Source organism: Sceloporus undulatus, chromosome 8 (genome assembly GCF_019175285.1).
Source record: "Sceloporus undulatus isolate JIND9_A2432 ecotype Alabama chromosome 8, SceUnd_v1.1, whole genome shotgun sequence".
Classification (NCBI taxonomy): Eukaryota; Metazoa; Chordata; class Lepidosauria; order Squamata; family Phrynosomatidae; genus Sceloporus; species Sceloporus undulatus.
Genome location: NC_056529.1, coordinates 35,165,907 through 35,187,396, shown reverse-complemented (window position 1 = coordinate 35,187,396; position 21,490 = coordinate 35,165,907). Strand labels below are relative to the sequence as shown.

Below are 21,490 nucleotides of genomic sequence, written 5' to 3'. Positions count from 1 at the left end.
GTATGGGGAGAAAGAGAGAAAAGGAAGCCATGGAGAGAGAAGGGCTTGATTCACCTACTTGGGACTCCTTGGGGCAACAGCTTACTTCCTAAAATAATTCTTTTTGCTTCAAGACTGCAAGTCTGTCGGCAAGATAACCTTTCCTACAGAGCGTTTAGCTGCAAGGAATGCTCAATAAATGAGTATCATTAATGGAGACTGAGGGGGTCTACAGACCGCCCCTAAGAGGCGGCCTGCAGCTGCCCCTTTTCACACTGGATTGGGGCCGCAGCAACCGCACACCACTGGCCTTTCAAGGGCACTAAAAGGAGCTGCAAAAAGAGGCTCCTTTTTGCACCCTCGAAAGGGCGCCATTGCCGCAGCGGTGCAGCTATATGGCACTCCTTTGGTGCTGCCTTGTATGGACCCAGCGCCGGAGGAGCACCATGACACTGTGTGCTGTATGGAGTGGCATGCGGCACCATGGCACCCTAGAAGTGGAGTCGGGGTGTGCGTCATCTGGACACGATGTCCCGACTCTGCCTCCTCCAGGGCCTCCGATTCCCAGGACTGAGGTTCCCTTGAGGTAGTGTGGCATAGTAGTTTGAGTTGGCTATGACTCTGGAGACTCTGAAGACCAGGGTTTAATTCCCTGCTTGGCCTTGAAACCCACTGTGTGACTTTAGGCAAGTCACATGCTCTCGCAGCCTCAGGGAAAGGCAATGGCAAACCTCCTCTGAGCAAACCTTGCCCAAAAAAAACCCCATGGTAGTTTCCTCTTATGGTAGCCATAAGTCAGAAATGACTTGAACACACACAACAACGACAAGATGTAGATGTAAACAGTAGTCAGAAAAGAAAGCCAGCAACCAGAGTCATCACTGTGATGGGTATGCACTGCACTGGTTAATATCCATCAGAGGAGGTGACACTGTTGGGGAGGCAGCGGCAGCAGCATCACCTCAATGCGCATGTGGCAGTGGCATCATTAGGGTTGGTCTCACCCAGTGTGGTAACTCATGGTGTCACCCCCTCATTTACCTGTTCCTCCTCCCATTTCACACCATATAGAATCCTTAGCAATGCTTTTTTTTTTTTTTGCACTAATGTGATTCGTAAATCATAATTTCCAAAATTAAATTTATACCTTCAAATTACATTATCATACACACAACCTTGATATAAACATAGTGAAGATTTGGTTGAAATGTGATGTTTTTTAAAGAAAATGTTAAAATATTTTTTAAAAAAATTTTAAAATTAAAAAGTTAAATTTTGACATTTGAAATTAGATTTTTAAAAAATTCTGGGGCCTCCACTTTTTCCTCCCACTGAGCTTCACAACCATTCCCACCATCTCTTAAAAGCATTTTAAAGGGAAGTAGATAAATGCCACGGCCTGTTTCTGCCAAAAGATAGGTGTTTGAGGCACAGTGGTGTCACCCCCTCTTAGGGTGTCACCTGGTTCAGTCTGTGCATCCTTAGTGATGCCAATGCCAACTCTCCACTTCTCATAACAGCTGCCCACCCACCTTCTAGCTGGTGAGAATGTGGCCATGGGGGTGACACCAACCCTAATGATGACACTAATGATTGCATTCAACTATTCTTTCATTGCATGGATTATTCCATCTTCCTTTTGTTGGAGCAATACAGTATTTTGAATTCCAGCCAGCAGAACTACCATATGATGGAGATTTGTCAGTCATTCAGTCAACCTTTATTAGGCATACAACATATATTTACAATGAAACTTCAGGATCACTATTAAAATTTAAGCCATAATCTTGTTGCCTCCACCAGAAAATTGGCCATTAGCCTGGTAATATGCGGGTTCTGATTTTCCAATAAGTATTCTACTGATAACTCATCCAAACAGATATTCATTTCCAATAACCTTCTTAACAATTTTTTCCTCGCAATTATATACAATGGACAAAGCAATACAATATGATGGAGAACATCTGGAGCTTGATCACAGTGACATACACGATTCAAAAATGGGGTCTGCAAATATCTGCTCCTGGGATGGAGATTATTTTCACACTGATGTTTATCACACTATGCTCTTAAAGAGGTACTATTCCAGTGTGACTCCTCTAGCAGCCTCCTGTTGCATGCTGGGATTGGCAGTTTTAAGGAGCTGAACTTCTCTGCCTGAGAATTCTAAATACCCCTCCTTAAAACTGCCAATCCCAGCATGCAACAGGAGGCAGCTAGAGGAGTCACACTGGAATAGTACCTCTTTAAGAGCTCGTCTGATAAACACCACTGTTAATATAACAAATAACCCACTTCTTATCCCTCTTCCATCAACATGAATGTTTAGTGTAGGCCATGTGTGTACACCCTGTAGCATTAGCTTATCATTTTCCATCATGCTTTAAACTACTCCGTATATTATTGCAGCCACCCTTACAAGAGCCCTGTAAAACAGATTAGCAATAGCATTCCTTACAAGTTGGACATGCAACTAAGTGTGTGGAATGTTCCTGTTCACTGTTCCAGCTAAACATCCATGTCCAATTCCAGGATGCTCTCTATTCACCTCCTCCTGGATTTCCTCACTCCAAAAAATAAACCAATTTTCAGTGCTCTTACATGCTCAGTACTCTTTCAACAGAGTCCCCCCCATTCCATTAGATTTCTTTATTGAAATTATTTGTATTTCTGCAGACCCTGGGATTTTCTTGAGCCTGCATGTACTTCCCCTCTTGTTTAAGCATGGCGTCACTTTGTCTACGTAAGCAATTGCACCCATCCCTGAACACTATAAATAAGAAATGATTTTGCAAATAGGTTGGAGGCTGGGAAGTCATTTTGTGCCATATGTCCCATGGAACAGGCCTACCCATTACATTTTCTGACAGAAATTAAAAGGATGTGTATATTATTAAAATTCCTAGGACAATGTACACTTGCCCACCCGTTCCCATAAAGATGCCGATCGAACTAGCTGCTTGAATCTTACTTCACTAGTGACAGAATAGCATTTTCCACTATATCTGAGGGCAGTGGGCCGTTGTAGAGGTAAAGAGGTCCTACATGACACAGCTCTCCATCATCTCATGGTTGCCTCCTAGAATCTGCTACATGAGACATCACCACACTCCATCTAATGGTAGGGCCAGCCAACCCAGATAAGGGGGGAAAGGCATTCCCATCTCAGGCCAAATTTTGGATATATATTTATAATTTGTAGACAATGCATAATCTGAATTGGGCAAACAGAACATGAAAAATAAAGAAACCATCTAGTGGAATCTTTGTTTTATTTTTCTCTCCTGAATATATTATCATATAATGACTAATTGATTTACAGCGCAAATCTATTATTCCTTTTCTTGACTTGTTTTTATTGCTACCTCTGATTTTTTTGTTCCTTTTATGGTTGCCAAATAACTATGCAATACCATGTACAAATAAAACTTTAATAATGAAAAACACAACAATTTACCTCCAATTTTGCAACCAGTGCTCCAAGACTCATAAGCCCCATACAGACAGGCCAAAATAAAGCTGCTTCGGGTCACTTTGGGGGTATGCTGTTTAGATGATACATGCATCCTAAGAGTCCGGAAGCCGGGCCAAAGCCACGCTCCAGTCCTTAGGACTGGAACATGACTTTGGTGCAGCTTCTGGACTCTTAGGACGCATGCATCATTTAAACAGCATACCTCCAAAGTGACCTGAAGCAGCTTTATTTTGGCCTGTCTGTCCAGACGCATAGAATCATAGAGTTGAAATAGATCACAAGAGCCCTCCAGACCAACCATCTGCCATGAAGGAATATACAATCAAAGCATTCCCAACAAATAGCCATCCACCTTGTTTAAAAATCTCCTGGGAGACTCTGCCGCACTCTAAAGCAGAGTATTCCACTTCCGAACAGTTCTCATCTTTAGGATGTTCTTCCTAATGTTTAGGTGAAATCTCCTTTCCTGTAGTTTGAATCCATTACTCTATGTGCTATTCTCTGGGGCCACAGAAGACAAGTTTGCTCCATCCTCAACGTGACATCCTTCAAATATTTAAAACATGGCTATCATGTCCCCTCTTAACTTTCTCTTCTCCAAGCTTAACATACCCAGCTCCCTAAGGCGTTCCTCATAAGGCATGATTTCCAGACCTTTTACCATTTTGGTTGCCCTCCACTGGACATGCTCCTGCTAGTCAATATCTTTTTTGAATTGTGGTCCCCAGAACTGGACACAGTATTCCAGGTGACCAAAGACAATAAAGTGATACTATTACTTCCCTTGATCTAGACACTGTGCTCCAATCAGCGTTACCAATTTCCAGGAAATTCCCTAGTTTCCGGGTAATAAACAAGCCCTTTCCGGGTAATTTCTGGGTATAAAAAATATATGGGGAATTTCCAGGGAATTAAACCTTCCCATTGGGTAATTAAAAGCCTTTCCGTTAATGGGGAATTATTTCACTTCCCGACCCCTCCAAAATGGCTGAAAATGCCTTTCCCGACCCAAAAAATGGAAGTCCCTGCCCCCCCAAAAATGGCCAACCCAGAGGTCTCGGCCCCCTTTTGCCTTCCCATGGTGTTTGCAGCTCCTTGACCCAGATGCCCCACCTCTGATCCAGATGCCCCAGGCAATTTGGGAGCGTTTTGGGATTTTCAGGGTGATTTCCTATTTATGCAGCCTAGAATTACATTGGATTTCTTAGCAGCTGCATCACATTGTGGACTCATGTTCAGCTTGTGATCCACTAAGACTCCTAGATCCCTCTTGATACTGTGTGACATATTTTGTTTTCCTCGTACCTGTAACTTGATTTACTTGGATTAGAAAAGGTGGGACAGCAAGAGAAGGGCAAGCCTAGTCTGCTCACCAGTCTGCAGAACGGGCAGCAATGGCTATGACATTTTGCTGCCTGTGGCAGAATACCTCCTCACCACCACTCTTCTCAAATAAAAGTACAGACTTCAAGGCTAGTGAATTTTTTAATGTATTTATACATTGAAATTATATCTCAGATTCTTCCACAAATGAGATTTAAATAGGCTTACATTAATAACAAGTAGAAACAGCAATTAAAATACTAACAAGATCAAAAGTTGACATAAATTAAAGGTCCAATTTAAAATAATTATTTAACATTATTTTGACACTTGAGACAGAAAACCGCAAGTACCTTTCCTCCTCTCTGATAGTAAAAAATTCTATAAGAATATAATGTATAAAAGAATTTACTGTTTTAGTGGATGAAACAGTTGTCGGTCACAGTAGGCAGGGCCAGCCTTGGTCAAACACCAGCCCTGCACTCAGACACTGATATTCTGGGAAGAACTGAATTATGCAACTGTATAAACCAGGGAATGAGACATGTGTAGCTCTCCAGATGTCTTTGGAGTGCAACGTTCAGCAACCCTAACAAACAGAACCAATGGTGATGAGCACTGTGAGTCGCAATTTAACAATTTCGGTCCAAAACACACTGCAGAAATAACCTAGTTTGAGACTGCTTTAACCGCCCTGTCTCAGTGCTAGGGAATCCTGTAAACTGTAGTTTGTTGTGACACCAAAGCTCTCTGTCTCACAAAACTACAGTTCCCAGAATTCCCTAGCACTGAGCCAGGGCAGTTAAAGCAGTCTCAAAATGGTTATTTTTGCAGTGTGTCTTGGACCTTTGATTGCCATCCCTGCTTAATCACAGGACTACAGTTCTCAGACTTCTCTGAAAAGGAGGACTTTTTATTAAACGCACTGACATCTGCAGATTAAATATAATTTGTGTCTGGTGGGGTGCAAGCTACACCTTTCATGCACCAGTTCCCATCTGTTGCACTGATTTTTTTTGCAAGGGCTTTCCTTTTTCCAGTACCTAAAGTACTTGACTGTTACTTCTTTCCACCCACCCCACTAGGCTGTGCAAATTAATAATAATAATAATAATAATAATAATAATAATAATAATAATAATAATATTTATTTGTATACCGCCCTCTGGCAAACCAATCTGGGCGGTTAACAACAGTAAAATATATAATATGACAATTAAAAACACTTTATCCCTCCCCCCCTTAAGACAGCATTAAACAGTATAACATATTAAAACACAATGTCAATGCATAAAAACAACAATTAAAAACTAAAAACCCTGATATCCCTCTGTTGATCCTCGACCATCACTAAGATGGGGCCACGGGAGGAATGAGGGAATCAGGAACCAGGAACCTGGGCCGGGATGGTTAATCTGGAAAGGCCTGCCAGAAGAGATCCGTCTTGACCGCTTTTTTAAAGCTGTCTAATGATGTTATCTGACGGATCTCATCCGGCAGGTCGTTCCAGAGTTTGGGGGCGACAGCAGAGAACGCCCTCTGGGAGGTCGCCGCAAGCCTAGATTTTAGAGGCTGTAGTAAGTTCCTCCCAGAGGACCGGAGAGCGCGGGGAGTATTGTACGGGAGGAGGCGGTCCCTAAGATAGCTTGGACCCAAGCCATTTAGGGCTTTAAAGGTGATAACCAACACCTTGTACTGGGCCCGGAAGCTGAGATAAGAGAGTAATACCAGTAGCCTTTTTCACATCATGGGATGAGTAAATAACACACACTTTAAATGCTGCTGCCTTACAACTAAGAAGGACCTATCTAGCCAGGCAGGATCAATCTTATCATTACACAAAGCACGATAGCCCTTTAGGCAACAGATTTGTGGTGTCACAGGGAAGATGGCAAACCATCATTTAATTTCTTATTGTTGCAATATTACTGTCTGGATTAAGGCGATATATTTATGTAATTTTCTTCTGCTTTATATGACAAAATAAGTTGGCTGGCTTTGGGTACTACACACTTGGATGTGACATTGTTTTGTTCTGCCTCAGGTACTAAAAGTCTTACACTGGGCCTGTTTCGCACTCTGTCTTGCCTCCAGTGAGTGACTGGCAGTGATTCTTCGGGATTTTAAATGACTTTTTTCCTAGCCCTGCCTGAAGGTGCCAGGTATTAAACCTGGACTTTCAGTTCACATGGTATTAGGCATATCTAACCACTGAGATACCGCCATTTTTTAAAAGTATTGTCTCTCCTGATGCAGTTACTCAAGCTTGCCTTGAAACTGAACTCAGGATTTCCAACAAGAAAAACAACCATCATACCAGAAGACCAATAATGCTGAGGTTAGAATCATAGAATCATAGAGTTGAAAGAGACCACAAGGCCATCCAGTCCAACCCCCTGTCATGCAGGAAATCACAATCAAAGCATGCCTGATAGATGGCCATCCAGCCTCTGCTTGAAGACCTCCAAAGGGAGTGTGTTCTATATATATATTGATAATTGATGAACTCAATATCCATGGATGTCTTACCATCTCCATTTCTATGTTCTGCCCATCCCTGAATTTTGTCCTGAGGTGAGATCCATTCCTTTCTTTACTTGGTTTTCAAATGTGTACATGTTTTAAATTGTGTATATTGCTTGAATGTACCACTCTAAAACATATTTTGCATGCATTTCTCTATGCACGTTTTTCAAATATGAGGGTGCGAGGACTGAGTGTGAGGATCCTAAAGCGCAAACTGAATCTGTCTCATAGATGGTCCAAGACCAGACTGAAACAATTCCATCAAACCTCAAACAGAAATCAGATTCCTGCTCTGAATGTGGATCCTTCTGCATGCAGGTTCCACTACTAAGCTGCAGCGGTATTGATCTAGCCATTGTCTCTACACCTGTTCTATTTTCTGCTTGACTTATACTGCATAAGACGCTTTTGAGGTGAATAGGAAGGGACCAAGTGACAGAAAAGTACAGACATACCTCAGTAAACAATTAGCCTGACAGTGAATCACCTTTTTTGCAAAGTATTTTTACACATGCCTGTCCCCGCTTTTCGTCCTCATCTTCTTCTGTCTAGCAAGAAGTTTTTAAAGCATCATTGGCTAAAAAGATGGTTGAAAGAGAAATGGAGAAATTGACTTTTGCATCAAATTTCAGCAGCACAACTGCAATAAACAATGGAGTTTGTCTAGGGTTGCCATAGGTACGGACCTCCAAACAGGGACAAATGTAGGACAAAATTTTCAAATGTAGGGCACAATTTTTTTGTCCTACATTTGAATAGGAGCCCCAGACCTGGGCCCCGCCCTCGCTGCTGTGGCGACGGGGGCGGGGCTAAGGCAGGGAGGGAATACCCCTCCCAGAGAGGCTTTTCCTTCCAGCCTTTACCCCGCCCTCGCTGCTGTGGCGGCGGGGGCGGGGCTAAGGCGGGGAGGGAATACTCCCCTCAGCCCGGGGGCGGGTGAAATCCTGGGGGCGGGGCCAAACCGGGGCGGGACCATGCAGCCACACCCAAAACCAGGAAAGTCCCGCCCACCAGCGGGATATGGCAACCCTAAGTTTATCAGACAAGGGAAATTGGAAGTATAATCCAATGGCAATCCAAACGCAATCATGGGGTTTAATGTTATTGCGTGATAGACTACTTCACGCAATTTCGGGCAATGGGAAGTCAGTCCGAATGCAATCATGAGGTTTAACGTTATTGCATGATAGACTACCACATGCAATTTCGGGCAATGGCAAGCTATTTTCGGGCAATGGGAAGTCAGTTCAAACACAATTTGAATTAATGTAAATTCGCTGAACTAGCGAATTCACGTGAATGCGTTCTGGCCCCACTTTCTTTTCATTCAAAATTAAGAGAAATTCCTCCCATGTGATAAACTCCAATGCCATAAAGCTTGAGCTGGGAAAGAATGGGATTCTGCTCCAACTGATCTTACTGTAACTGGTTGTGCCAGTCTACACCAGACAAGGTAAATAGCAGTTGCCCTACAAATCCCTTATATGAGATCTGTCATATAACCACCTTAGAGAGCTTTTAAAAAGCTGTTAAGATGGATCTCTTCCAACAGGCCTTTCCTGAATAGACGCCTGGCCTCCAAAGAGAGAAAGTAATGGACCGATCCCATTGTTGTTTGCCTGTCCGTTGTTGTGTGTCTGTTTTTATTTATTGTTCAAATTATTACTGATCTTTTTCACACGTTTTAATTGTAAAGTGTTTAATTCTTTTTTAAGGGAGGGAGGGTTGAGGGATATGATATCTATGATTTTTAATGCTGTAAGCTGCCCTGATTGCCTGAGTGCAGATGGGATGGGATATAAATATATTTTATTATTATTGTTGTTGTTGTTGTTATTCCTGGACAAACAGAGAGAAAGGAAGATGTTGCTAAGCCTGCCTCACATGCTACAACCATCCTGTTAAAAAACATAGATCTGAAAGAAAATGGGGAAGGTGGAAAAACTGCTGTATTAAAAGAGAGGTAGATAATTAAGTGAACCTTATTGCCAAGGAAAGAACGCTGAATGATAAGTTACAGAAAAGTATACAGAACACGCTTTAAATACTATATATTTTCTATGTTTGTATGTTTGTTTCCTTTTTAAGTATATGTATTAATAATTAAAAATAAATATAAAAAAAGCATAGATCTATTGGTTTGGCAAAATGGAGAGCATGAGAAAATGGAGACAGCTGAACCAAAAAAGTCATGCCTGGGTTAGGCTTGCCATATCCCGCCTGGGGGCGGGACTTTCCCGGTTTGGGGCGGGTCTGCACGGTCCCGCCCCGGTTTGGCCCCACCCCTGGGATTCCCCCCCCCAGCAAGGCCCTGGAGGCGGCTCCGCAATCGTGCTGCCAAAAACCGGGCCGCACAGCCTGGGGCGGAGGAGGTGAAGGGGGAAGCCCCACCCCGCCCTCCCCGCCTCCCAGTGCAGCACAGCCCCTCCCCACCCCACCGTCCTGCGCGGCTGTACACCACCCTCCCCATCTCCCTGCTTGGCGTAGCCTAGAGAGTAGGTCTTCAGGACACCTGCCACTCAGAGCTATTGCCAGCCCTGCAAGAGGCATTACTTTCCAGGTTACAGTGAGAAAAAAAAGGCCATAAATCGTTCATGTTTCACTGGGAGTCTAAATGCCTCATCTTTTAAATGTCTACCGCGTCAGTATTCTTGTAATTCTTTATCACAGGATCGTTTTTGAGGCCCTAAACACCTTTACTTGTAATATGCAAATTTCTCCCGAAGCTGACCAATGGGAAAGAAGCAATCAGCCCTCCATTTGGGTTGGTTTTCAGTGGCTTGGTGAAGGAAGAGATTTTGCCTTGCTTGTAAATAGGAAGGGCTTTGGGGTAGCAAAAGGCTGCAGAAATAGTTTGACCCCCCCTTAAACATCCATGTCTCAGTGCTATGGGATTCTGGGAATTGTAGTTTCTTGTGGCACCAGAGGTCTCTTGACAAAAGGAGGCTGAATGGTCCACAGAGCTACAGTTCCCAGGATTCCATAGCCTTGAGGAGGAGGAAGAGGAGGAGGAGGAGGAGGAGGAGGGGGAGAGCAGGAGGAGGAGGAGGAGGTGGTGGTGGTGGTGGTGGTAAGTGGCCAGAAGCTTTTATTTTGCCCTTGTGTATTTTTCTAATATTTCTTTGGACCCTGTGTATTTTTTCTAATACACTGGTACCCCGGGATACGAATGCGCCGCCTTACGAAATTTCCGGGTTACGAAAAAAATCCATTCAAAAAAACTGTTCCGGGTTACGAAGGTTATTTCGGGTTACGAAAAAATTTTTGGTGCTTTTCGGCGCTATTTCACACGAAATCGCGGCTTTTCCCCATTAGCGCCTATGGCTTTTTCGCCTTACGAAGTATTCCGGGTTACGAAAGCGGCGGCGGAACGAATTAATTTCGTAACCCGGGGTACCCCTGTATTTATTTTTCCCAAGTCTATTTTTTGTGTATTTTTTCTGCTTTTAATGCTAACAAGTTTGCTTTCTTTTAACATTGTTAGTGATGATGATGGTGGTGGTGGTGATATTGGTATCAGTCAGCTTCATAGGCCTGTGCCCACTGTTTTTGAAGCCGAGACAGTGTGACTTTCCAAAGTGCCTTTTCTGTGTGTTTTTTCTCCTTTTAAGGCTGATGAAGATGAAACCTCTGAGGCATGGCCAATGTAATTTGCTGATTTTTACATACTCATGCACAGTGAAGAAAAACCAAAGTACCTTGACCAAGTACACACTTATTATTATTATTATTATTATTATTATTATTATTATTATTAACCTTTATTTATGAAGCGCTGTAAATTTACACAGCGCTGTACCTGCAATCTTTTTAGTTAGATGGATCCCTGCCCTCGGGCTTACACTTCTGAGAAGTATAGTTGGTGTAAGACACCAGGGGGTTGGACTGGATGGCCCTTGCGGTCTCTTCCAACTCTATGATTCTATGAAACCGAGGGCAAATCCACTTTTTGTTTAACCACCTTGACATGTTCGATATGCATAGCCATGTTAACCCATGTTCAATGTTAAACCCAAAGGGTTTGGTTATGGAATAAGCCTCTGAAATATGCAAGAGGCCATGTTAAGTAAAGCCATGTGAAATGCCCAAATGTGCTGTCGTGTGTTTTGGAATGAGGAGGGGGGTGGTTTGGCCAGAAAGGGAAGTACATTTCTGCCATATGTCTAGGAATAATGCCAAAATGTCCTCCATTTTGAGCATGCCTAAGAAACGTGCATTTATAGTAACATATTTTAAAAATAATCAAATTTTTTCATGTGTCCTCCATTTTAAAAAAATATGCCCTACATTTGTCCTACATTTGTCCCAGTTTGGAGGTCCTGACTTATGGCAACCCTGGCCTGTATGTATTTGCAAGAAGGCTTCAAATAGTCTGTAGAAAGTTCCAAATGCTTTTGTTCACTTATAAAAGTGTTGTTTCATTTCACATGGGCATCATGTTAATTTTGAATAAAATGTTTGCTAAACATGTTGACTTGTTCTTTTGTGTGTGTGTGTGGTGCAGGAACCTATCCCTATTCTTTCCATGTTATTTCTGCCTCTGATACCAAATGTTCTGTTAAAGTGTTAATGTCTAAGAACACTTCCACTTTGTTAGCAGAGGTATATACCTCAGAGGATTGTCCCCATAGCTTGTCCAGTTCTCAGTAGATGTGTGCATTGTTTTCCTTCTGACTTATGGCAACCCTAAGGCAAACCTATCACAGGGTCCTCTTGGTTAATTTGTGCTGAAATATTGGCTGCATCGTGTCAAAAAGAAGGCAGGGGCCTCATACACTGCAATTCTTCCTTCGCCATGAAGAGGCAGATTCCCTTCACATGGAAAACTAGCATGGAGTCTCTCTGACATTACAATGATTTTCAGTAACTTCCTTTGTCCATCCTGTGCTTTGTGGTGAGAAGGCAGGCTCAGAGACACATCAGGCAATGTCCCATAGCTAGACATAGCATGATAACAGCAGTTCTGAGATCCACCAGGGTCCTCCTGGGGTTTCAGTGCTGATGTTATCATGCCATATCTAGCTATGGGGACCCAGACAGACACTTCTCCAAGACTGCCTACAAAGCCACCATAAGACAGTAAATGGGGGGGAGTACTTTGAGTGATAGGGAGGAAGAAAAGGAATACTGTACCAACACCCATAATTCCCCCCCAAAGGATATCTGGACATATGGGAGATTTACACATGCTTGTGTCCCTAACAGGATTCCACCCCATGGGTCCAGAATCACCATGTTGTTTTACTCTAAATGCACATTGTTAGCATCTGACTCCAATCAGTAGATGTAAGATTTCTAGTAAAATACAAAATACAGTGGTACCTCGGGATACGAAATACCCAGGTTACGAAATTTTCGGGATACGAAAAAAATCCCATAGGGAATTATTGTTCCGGGTTACGAATGTTTTTTCGGGTTACGAAAAACTTTTGGTGCTTTTTTCGGCTTTTTCGCACGGAATCGCGGCTTTTCCCCATTAGCGCCTATGGCAATTCGGCTTACGAAGGCTTTTCGGGTTACGAAAGCGGCCGCGGAACGAATTACTTTCGTAACCCGAGGCACCACTGTAGATCCTGACACCTCCTCTCCAATGTTTTTAGGGCATAGGCTGTTTTAGAGATAACTGCTAATTTACTACATAAGGAACAGTAGAACCATATGCACACAGACAGACACACAAAACCATCCAGGATAGTAAACCCCAACGTTCTTGTGTCTAAAGTTTGTTTGTGGAAAGAGAGTAGAAGTAAATAGCAATAAATGAAGCCAAGTCAACAGGAGAGGGATATTGACTGTGGTGCCTTTTTGAAAACTTCCTTAAAGTTAGTTGTAAAGATTGACAGAGTGTTAGACACAGGCTTTTCTTTTCCTTTTTAGCAGTTAAAAAAAGGGTTGATGAGAAGTATCACCATCCAGGCCCTATCATTTCACAAGTTTATTGTTATTTTATTATCATATACTGCTAACATATTTTGTGATACACAGTCTAGAAATTACGCTAATAAGGCATTCTGAGTTGTAGTTGTTGCTGTTGTTGCCTGCCTTCCAGTTGATCTTGACTCATGGTGGCCCTGTGGACAAGGGAATGCCAAACATAAGGGGCAAAAGGGGAGAGGTGGAGTCATACTTATCTGCGTAATATTGTTCAGCTGGCTTTTGAAATTGGGTATCTGCAAGATACATTTGCTCCACCTCACTAGAATCAAACAATTCCATATCCTTCCGATTTCAGTAAATGTGTGTTATGTTCCTCGCCACAGTGAAATTATTTAGTTTACATCATAGACATGTGTGTGTAAAAACTAGAATCAGTCCTATTTCAGTAAATGTGTGTTGTGTTCCTCACCACAATGGCCTGATATACCTTACACCATAGATACCTCTATGTGTAAATGCTGACAAAACAGGAAGAGGACCAAAGCTTCTAAGAGTTGAAAGGCAGAGAATGGAGCAGAATTTTCTCAATCTATATACAGCAGCTTTAAAGTCCTTCAAAGCTGGTTTTCCAACCTTTGGCACCCTGTTAATAAAGCTCATCTCTTATACCGATTATCCCTTGCACACATAAGAACATGAGATGCCTACAAGCTCCCTGCACTCTGCTTTTCCTCCTTAGTAGTAAAAATGATCAGCCATCACCAGCCAGTTTATAAATAGCAAATAATTGCTAGTGAAAGAACTGGTGATGCATCCCAAAACCTATTTTGGGTGTCTTGGTACAGGGGAGCTTGTTAATCACAAAGCAAGCGGCAAGTTCTTTGTCAAGGAAGGTGCATCAGGTGCTGAATCCATCTCTAAGGGGTCAGGGAGGGGAAGAGGAAGGAGAAATGTAGAAAAGGAGTCTTTTGGAATGGCGTTTCTTGACGGCACCGCAGCCATGCTCAACAGAAAGCATTGCAAATCCAGGGTGGCATATTTGGGTAGCTCTTTCAAATTCGCTGCGGAGAACCCAGAGCCCTCCAGATGTGTTGGGTAACAGCTCTCATCACTGCACACAGCTGGGATGATGTAGGCTGCAGTCCAATACATCTGGAAGGCACCAGGTTGGAAAAGGGTGCCCCCAAAGGTGGCACTGATCTAACAGAACTGTTTGCTCTTGCTCTTGAAATTGTTTTTTTATTATTATTATTTTATGTGCAAATGTTGTTCCCCATCTGTTTTGCTTTCATGTGTTGGGGGGATTAGCATAATGAATCAGACAAACCAAATCACTTGACAAGATAAGATTTTGTGTTTGATTCCCTACTGTTGATACAACCGATGCGAGAAAGGAGGGGCAGCCAAGCAGAAGGAGAAAGGCCCTGATGATCTTTTTAAAAAATAATAATACTAAATCCATATTTATACTGATACATTTATTAGATTATAAAACAAAGTGGCCTTGATCCCACTTGCCTGATCATCAGCCAAAAGCCCATTTGAGATTATGCTGTTAGCATAAGGGGGGGCGGAGATGGAATCAGGGCATAGATTTACTCGGGGGGGGGGGGGTGTTCAACATAACTCCCCCTCCACCCACATGCATGGAATAATCCACCTTGGTGGATGACCAAAGGAGCGTGTCCAAAGGAGGGCAACCAAAATGGTGAAAGGTCTGGAATCCATGCCCTATGAGGAACGCCTGGGGGAGCTGGGGATGTTTAGCCTGGAGAAGAGAAGGTTAAGAGGTGATATGATAGCCCTGTTTAAATATTGGAAGGGATGTCATATTGAGGATGGAGCAAGCTTGTTTTCTGCTGCTCCAGAGACTAGGAGCCGGAGCAATGGATGCAAACTGCAAAAAGATTCCACCTCAACATTAGGAGGAACCTCCTGACAGTAAGGGCTGTTTGACAGTGGGACATACTTTCTCAGAGTCTCCTTCCTTGGAAGTCTTTAAACAGAGGATGCTTTGATTGAGAGTTCCTGCATGGCAGAATGGGGTTGAACTGGACGGCCCTTGCAGTCTCTTCCAACTCTTGGATTCTATGATTCTATGATTCTACCTGGCTATTTGATTCAGTGATAGGGTGGAATCTTGTTTACTTTTTTAATCTATGTTCAAGTATTTGATTTCTATCCTACCTTTCTCAGCCTGAAACATGAATGCGAAAGTAAGGCATATGGGAAAAGTAAAAGGAAATTAGAAAACTATCTCCTTACAGGATTGTCAGCTTTCGCTAGATGTGTCAGATGACAATTTCCCCATATCCCACTAAGGTAGGCTTGCATTCCGGCACATCTGTGGGGCCAGATGAGGAAAAGCTGGCATCAATGTTTTGTCAGCATCCTTGGTGTTCTCCCTTTTCGCATCCTCTCTCCCTTCTGCTTGATTAACAACGACAGTCATGTAGAGGGGTTTCAGTGTCACAAACCCTGGAAAGGTGCGGATGGGAAGCAATGGGAAGCAAAGGCTCTCCTTTCTTTCTGTTTTTGGTTCTTGGAGAACAAAAAGCAGCTTGTGTGTAAGTGTGTGTGTGTGTGTGTGTGTGTAAGTGTGAGCATCCTGGCAAGCCCTCTGCAGAGAAGTTTGCCCAGTGCATGAGATTTGCAACAGTTGGAAGCGTGAAGCTTAGTAGCAGCAGCAAACATGGCAAGTAAAACGCCACATTTGTTACTGTTGCTCTTGCAGGCTTCCTGTATTTTGTGTGTGTACATGTGGAGGCACTTGGCAGTCTCTTTCGTTCTCTGGGGAGCAGTTTATAATCATAGAATCATAAGTTGGAAGAGATCACAAGGGCCATCCAGTCCAACCCCATTCTGCCATGCAGGAACTCTCACTCAAAGCATCCCCAACAGATGGCCATCCAGCCAAGACCTCCATCACTATCTCTGAGGGAATGTGTTCCACTGTCAAAGAGCTCTCACTGTCAGGAAGTTCCTCCTAATGTTTAGGAGCAATCTCTTTTCCTGGAGCTTGCATCCATTGCTCTGGGTCCTACTCTCTGGAGCAGCAGAAAACAAGCTTGCTCCCTCCTCAATATGGCATCCCTTCAAATATTTAAACAGGACTATCCTATGGCCTCTTAACCTTCTCTTCTTCAGGCTAAACATCCCCAGTTCCCTAAGTCCTTCCTCATAGGGCTTTTGGCTCTTGTGGCACAAGAGGTAATCCATGCAAGGAACGGTGGTGTCCCCATGCCAGGTGTCACCTGGTGCTGGAGGGGGATGGCAGCGAAGGCCAAAAGAGCATGTTCCTCCAGTACTGGGGGCGGCATCCCAGGGCAACTGGGAAGAGTGCTCATGCCCTCCTCTGGAGGGCCCAATGACCTCTTCTGGGTGTCACCCTGTGTGCTCCGCACCCCTGCGTGCCAACTTAGTGATGCCACTGGCAAGAAAGCCCCTTAGCTCACATGCCAGAGGGTTACCAAGGCTGCATTAGGTGCCTGCTTCAGCCTGGCCAAAGCATGCCAGCCATCCCAGACCCCTGTTTGAGCCCACTTGTAGGGAGCATGCTTTGCCAGGCTGAAGCAGGCACAAGCGCCCAACCAATGAGCACATCCGTGGGATGCCTGGCATGCTTTGCCATGGTAAAGTGGGTGCAGGTGCCCTACAAGGAGGCTCACACAGGTGTCCAGGATGCCTGGCGCACTCTGCTGGGTTGAAGCAGGCATGGGTGCCCCACCAATGGGCTCAAGCAGGGGCCTGGGATAGCTGGCATGCTTTGCCAAGCTGAAGAAGTAGGCTCATGCAGGTGTCTGCCAAGTTGAAACAGGCATGGGTGCCCTACCAATGGGCTCAGGCAGGGGTCTGGGATGCCTGGCATACTTTGCCAAGCTGAAGTGGGCACAGGTGCCCTACAAGGAGGCTCACGCAGGTGTCCAGGATGCCTGGCACACTCCGCTGGGTTGAAGCAGGCATAGGTACCATACCAGTGGGCTCAAGCAAGGGATGCCTGGCATGCTTTGCCAGGGTGAAGTGGGCATGGGTGCTCTATAAATATCGGCTCACACAGTTGGTGAGGATGCCTGGCCCATTCTGCTAGGTATGGGTGTCTTACCAATGGGCTCAGGCAGGGGTCTGGGGTGCTTGGCACGCCTTGCCAAGCTGAAGTGGAGGCTCACACAGGTGTGTGCCACCTTGAAGCAGACATGGGTGCGCTCCCAATGGGCTGATGCATGGTCCGGGATGCCAGGGCGAGGTGGGCACGGGGGGCCTGGCGGGGAATGTGTCTGCTCGCTCACCTGGACATGTGCTCCCTGTGGGGGCGGTGGGCTTTCTCCAGGCCCAGCTTGGTGAAGATGCCCACCAGGACCATGACGGCCACGACGCCGCAGATGATGTAAACGACCAGGTTGGCGCGGTGCCTGGCGGGGTCGGCGGCGGGTCCTGCGGGGCGGCTGGGGGCCTTCCTGCCGTTGAGCCAGGGGGGCTTGATGTAGTTGGTGCAGAGGTCCTGCTCCAGGCGGCCCTTGGGGTACTTGCAGCAGAAGCGGAAGCCGCAGGTGCCGCAGCAGAAGGGGTACTCGCGGACGCTGCAGTTGAAGGAGGGGTCCCACTGGCCCATCACGTCGAAGTAGCCCCGGCACTCCTCGGGCCCCGGCGGCAACAGCGAGGCGGACGGCTCCGAGGAGGCCGGCGGCTCCGGGGCCAGAGGAGGGGGCGCCGGCGGGGAGAGGGCCCGGCTCTGGTTGCCCAAGCCGCCGCCGGAGAGCATCACGATGCTGCCCAGGTGCTGGTGCTGCGGCGGGTGCTGCTCCTCGGCGGGGCAGGCGAGGAAGAAGAGCCCCGGCAGCAGCAGCAGCAGCAGCAAGGTCCGGAGGCAGCCTTTCATCCTCCTCCTCCTCCTCCTCCTCGGCGCTGCAGAGCCAGGACCGCCAGCCTCCTCCGCTGCCTCCGCTGCGCCAACAACAACTACTCCACAGGCGCCCAGAGGAGGAGGAGGAAGCAGGGAGGCAGGGGAAGGGGAAGGGAAGCAGCCCCCTCCTGGCAGCCTCAGCCTCAGCCTCAGGGGCAGCCAAGAAGGAGAGCCCCCTCAGCCCTCTTCCTCCTCCTCCTCCTCCTCAGACTCCTCTGGAGAAAAAAAACCTCCCAGGAAGGAGCGCGCGCAGCACTTGTGGCGCCTGGAAAGAGGGAGGGAAGGAGGAAGGGGGTGTCTCTCAGGGAAAGGAAGGGGAGACTCTCAGGAAGAAGGGGGAGAAAGGAGAAGGAGAAGAAAAAGAAGAGGGTGTCTGACAGGAAAAGGAAGGAGGGAAAGGAGGAGAGGAGGAAAAGGAAGGGATGTCTCTCAGGGAAAGGAAGAGGTGACTTTGAGGAGAGAGGAAGAGGAAAAAGCAAGAGAGGAAAAAGAAGGGTGTCTGTCAGGAAAAAGGAAGGGGGGACTAGAAAGGAGGGAGGGAGAGAAAAGAGGAGAGGAAGAAGGGGGAGTCTGTCGGGAAAAGGAAGGAGGGAAAGGAGAAGGAGAAGAAAGGGGTGTCTGTCAGGAAAAGGAAGTGGGGACTGGAGAAGGAAGGGACAGGAGAAGGAGAAGAAGAAAGGGGTGTCACGAAAAGGAACAAGGGTGACTTTGAGGAAGGAGGGAAGGAGAAAAAGGAGAAGAAAAAGAATGGGTGTCTTACAGGAAAAAGGAGGGGTGACTGGTGGGAAAGAGAGAGCCGCTTTCTCTCTCCAGTTAACTTCCTCAGCTGGGAAAAGTCTCAGAGACCCCAAGGTCCATCCAGTCCAACCCCATTCTGCCATGCAGGAACTCTCCATCAAAGCACCCCCATTGACAGATGGCTATCCAGCCTCTGCTTAAAGATCTCCAAGGAAGGAGACTCCACTACAGGAAAAGAAATTCCACCTCAAGGTTAAGAGGAACTTCCTGACAGTAAGAGCTGTTGGACAGTGGAACACACTCCTTCCTCAGAGATAGTGGTGGAGTCTCTTTCTTTGGAGGGCTTTAAACAGAGGCTGGATGGTCATCTGTCAGGGAATGCTTTGATTGAGAGTTCCTGCATGGCAGAATAAAGGGGTTGGACTGGATGGCCCTTGGGGTTCCTTCCAACTCTAGGATTCTATGATTCTAGAGGCAGCTTGCTTTCCTCCCCAAAGCAGTCATACAGTTGGACGCATAGTTCAGCAACATCTAGAGAGGAAGTTTCCAGTCCCATCTTAAAAGGATACAGACCCACACAGTTATTGGCCCTCCAGATGTGGAGACTGCTCTAGCCGTTTGCACAGCTGGAAAACTTGTAATGCATCCGGCACCGTTGGCTCCTCCAGCAGATCTCTGGACTGATTTGACAATCAGTAATGATTTCTCACTTCAGCTTGTTTCACAGCAACAGCCGGGTTCCTTCCTGCCCAGTCTAAATTATACCTTAGAATGGGAAGACGGGGATGAAATAAGAGCAAGCAGGGTGGCATTCTAAGGAGTTTATCAGACAAGGGAAACTGGAAGTATAATCTAATGGCAATCTGAACGCAATCATGGGGTTTCACGTTATTGCGTGATAGACTACCACACACAATTTCAGGCAATGGCATGCTTTTTTCAGGCAATGGGGATCCAGTCTGAAAGCAATTCACATTCACATAAATTCGCTGAACTAGCGTAAATGCTAGTTCGAAATGAAGAGAAATTCTTCCCGTGTGATAAAGTCTAGTGAGGAGGGCCTTGCTCAAAAACCTTAGAATTTGAACAGGTTTATATAGGGAGATAATCTCCTCCAAGCCTTATAGGGCATAACCAAAACTTGGACTTGCCTCTGGAACTGTACCAGCAGCCAAAGGAGCTGTTGACAGTGGAGCTGTCGCAAGAGAGAAGTACAATCCCTGTAACCCATCACAGTTAACAATTTGGCTGTTCACTGTTTTGGGGCCAACTGATGTTTCTGAGCACTTTTCAAAGGCAGCCCCACAGAGAGCGCTTTAGGGTAATCGAAATAGGACGTAACCAAGGCATGTGTCACCATGGCCAGATCAGACATTTCCACAAATGTATGTTGTTGTCGCACTGTCTTTAACTGTGCAAATGCATTCCTGGTCACCATGGGAATGTGAGCTTCCAGGCTCAGAGCTGAATCCAGGGGTACATCCAAACTTTGAATCTGTGTCTTCAGGGGGGAGTGTGACTCCATCTAGCACAGGAATTCAGTGGAAATGAGTACCAGAGCTGAGTATCATCAACCAGAGCCAGCATGGCATAGTGGTTTGAGTGCTGGACTATGATTCTGGAGACCAGGGTTTGAATCCCCACTTAGCAATGGAAACCCATTAGGTGACTTTGGGTAAGTCAGCCTCGGAGGATGCAAAGACAAGCAAAAACCCATTGCCAAGAAAATTTAGGGTTGCCATAAGTCAGAAGACTTGAAAGCATACAGCAAAATTAATTATTAATGTATTGGAGTCACCTGACCCCCAAACTCTGGACATCCTCATCCAGTAGTTTCATTTAATGTATACATTAAATAGTATAAGGGACAAAGCAGAACCCTAACACCAGTCTCCTCGAACAAGAATCCCCCCAGCACCACCTTCTGAGAACACTCCTCCAGGAAGAACAAAAGCCACTACAAAACAGTGCCTCCAAGCACTGAGCCAATGCAGTCAGCCAACCCAGAAGGATATCATGGCTGATGGTATCAAAAACAGGCAAAAAGTCCTGCAGAAACAATAGGGACATGTGAAGTCGAAGGCTTTCATGGCAGGCATCCGTAGTTTTTTGTGGGTTTTTCAGGCTATGTGGCCATGTTCTAGAAGTTGGAGTTGAAACAATGCCACAAAATCTAGTACCTTGCCCCAAAGTGGAATATTAGAGACTGGGTGATAGCTATCCAATATACAGTAGTAGGAGCCTTGGATTGTGTACAGTATTCCTGCATGGCAGGGGGATGGATTGGATAGCTCTTGAGGTATTTTCCAATTCTAGAATTGTATGATCCAGAAAAGTTTGGAGAAAAAGAGGTCTTGCAACAGCTTTTTTAGCCTAGAAAGTGGTTTTAGTTTTGAAGATGGTGTTGTGAGCCCCAATGGAGCCATATCTTGCTACGGTAGCATCACTATGGAATGCGCGGGGGGGGGGGGGGACAGGGCAGCACTAGGTGACACCACTGAAAGAGGTGTGGCAGCCGATGCGTACCCCACCTCTCTACCTCATGTGGCAGGGAGGGAGAGGGCCCAGGTCTCCCTGTCCCTGCCCTGAGAGGCTTTGCTTGTGATTGAGTGGGCTATAAATTTATTATTATTATTATTATTATTATTATTATTATTATTATTATTATTATT

At 45.5% G+C, this 21,490-nt stretch overlaps 1 protein-coding gene across 5 annotated transcripts in view; it reads right to left on the bottom strand.

Moving 5' to 3' along the window:
* SHISA9 (shisa family member 9) overlaps positions 1-18,378 on the bottom strand; it is a 308,193-nt gene extending 289,815 nt beyond the window's left edge. For all 5 annotated transcript variants that reach the window (XM_042438395.1, XM_042438394.1, XM_042438397.1 and 2 more), the window contains exon 1: positions 17,467-18,378. In XM_042438395.1, the coding sequence (XP_042294329.1) occupies positions 17,467-18,056 (590 nt within the window). In that variant the 5' untranslated portion in view covers positions 18,057-18,378. The remainder of the gene's footprint in view (positions 1-17,466) is intronic.
* Between the last annotated feature and the right edge of the window lie 3,112 nt (positions 18,379-21,490).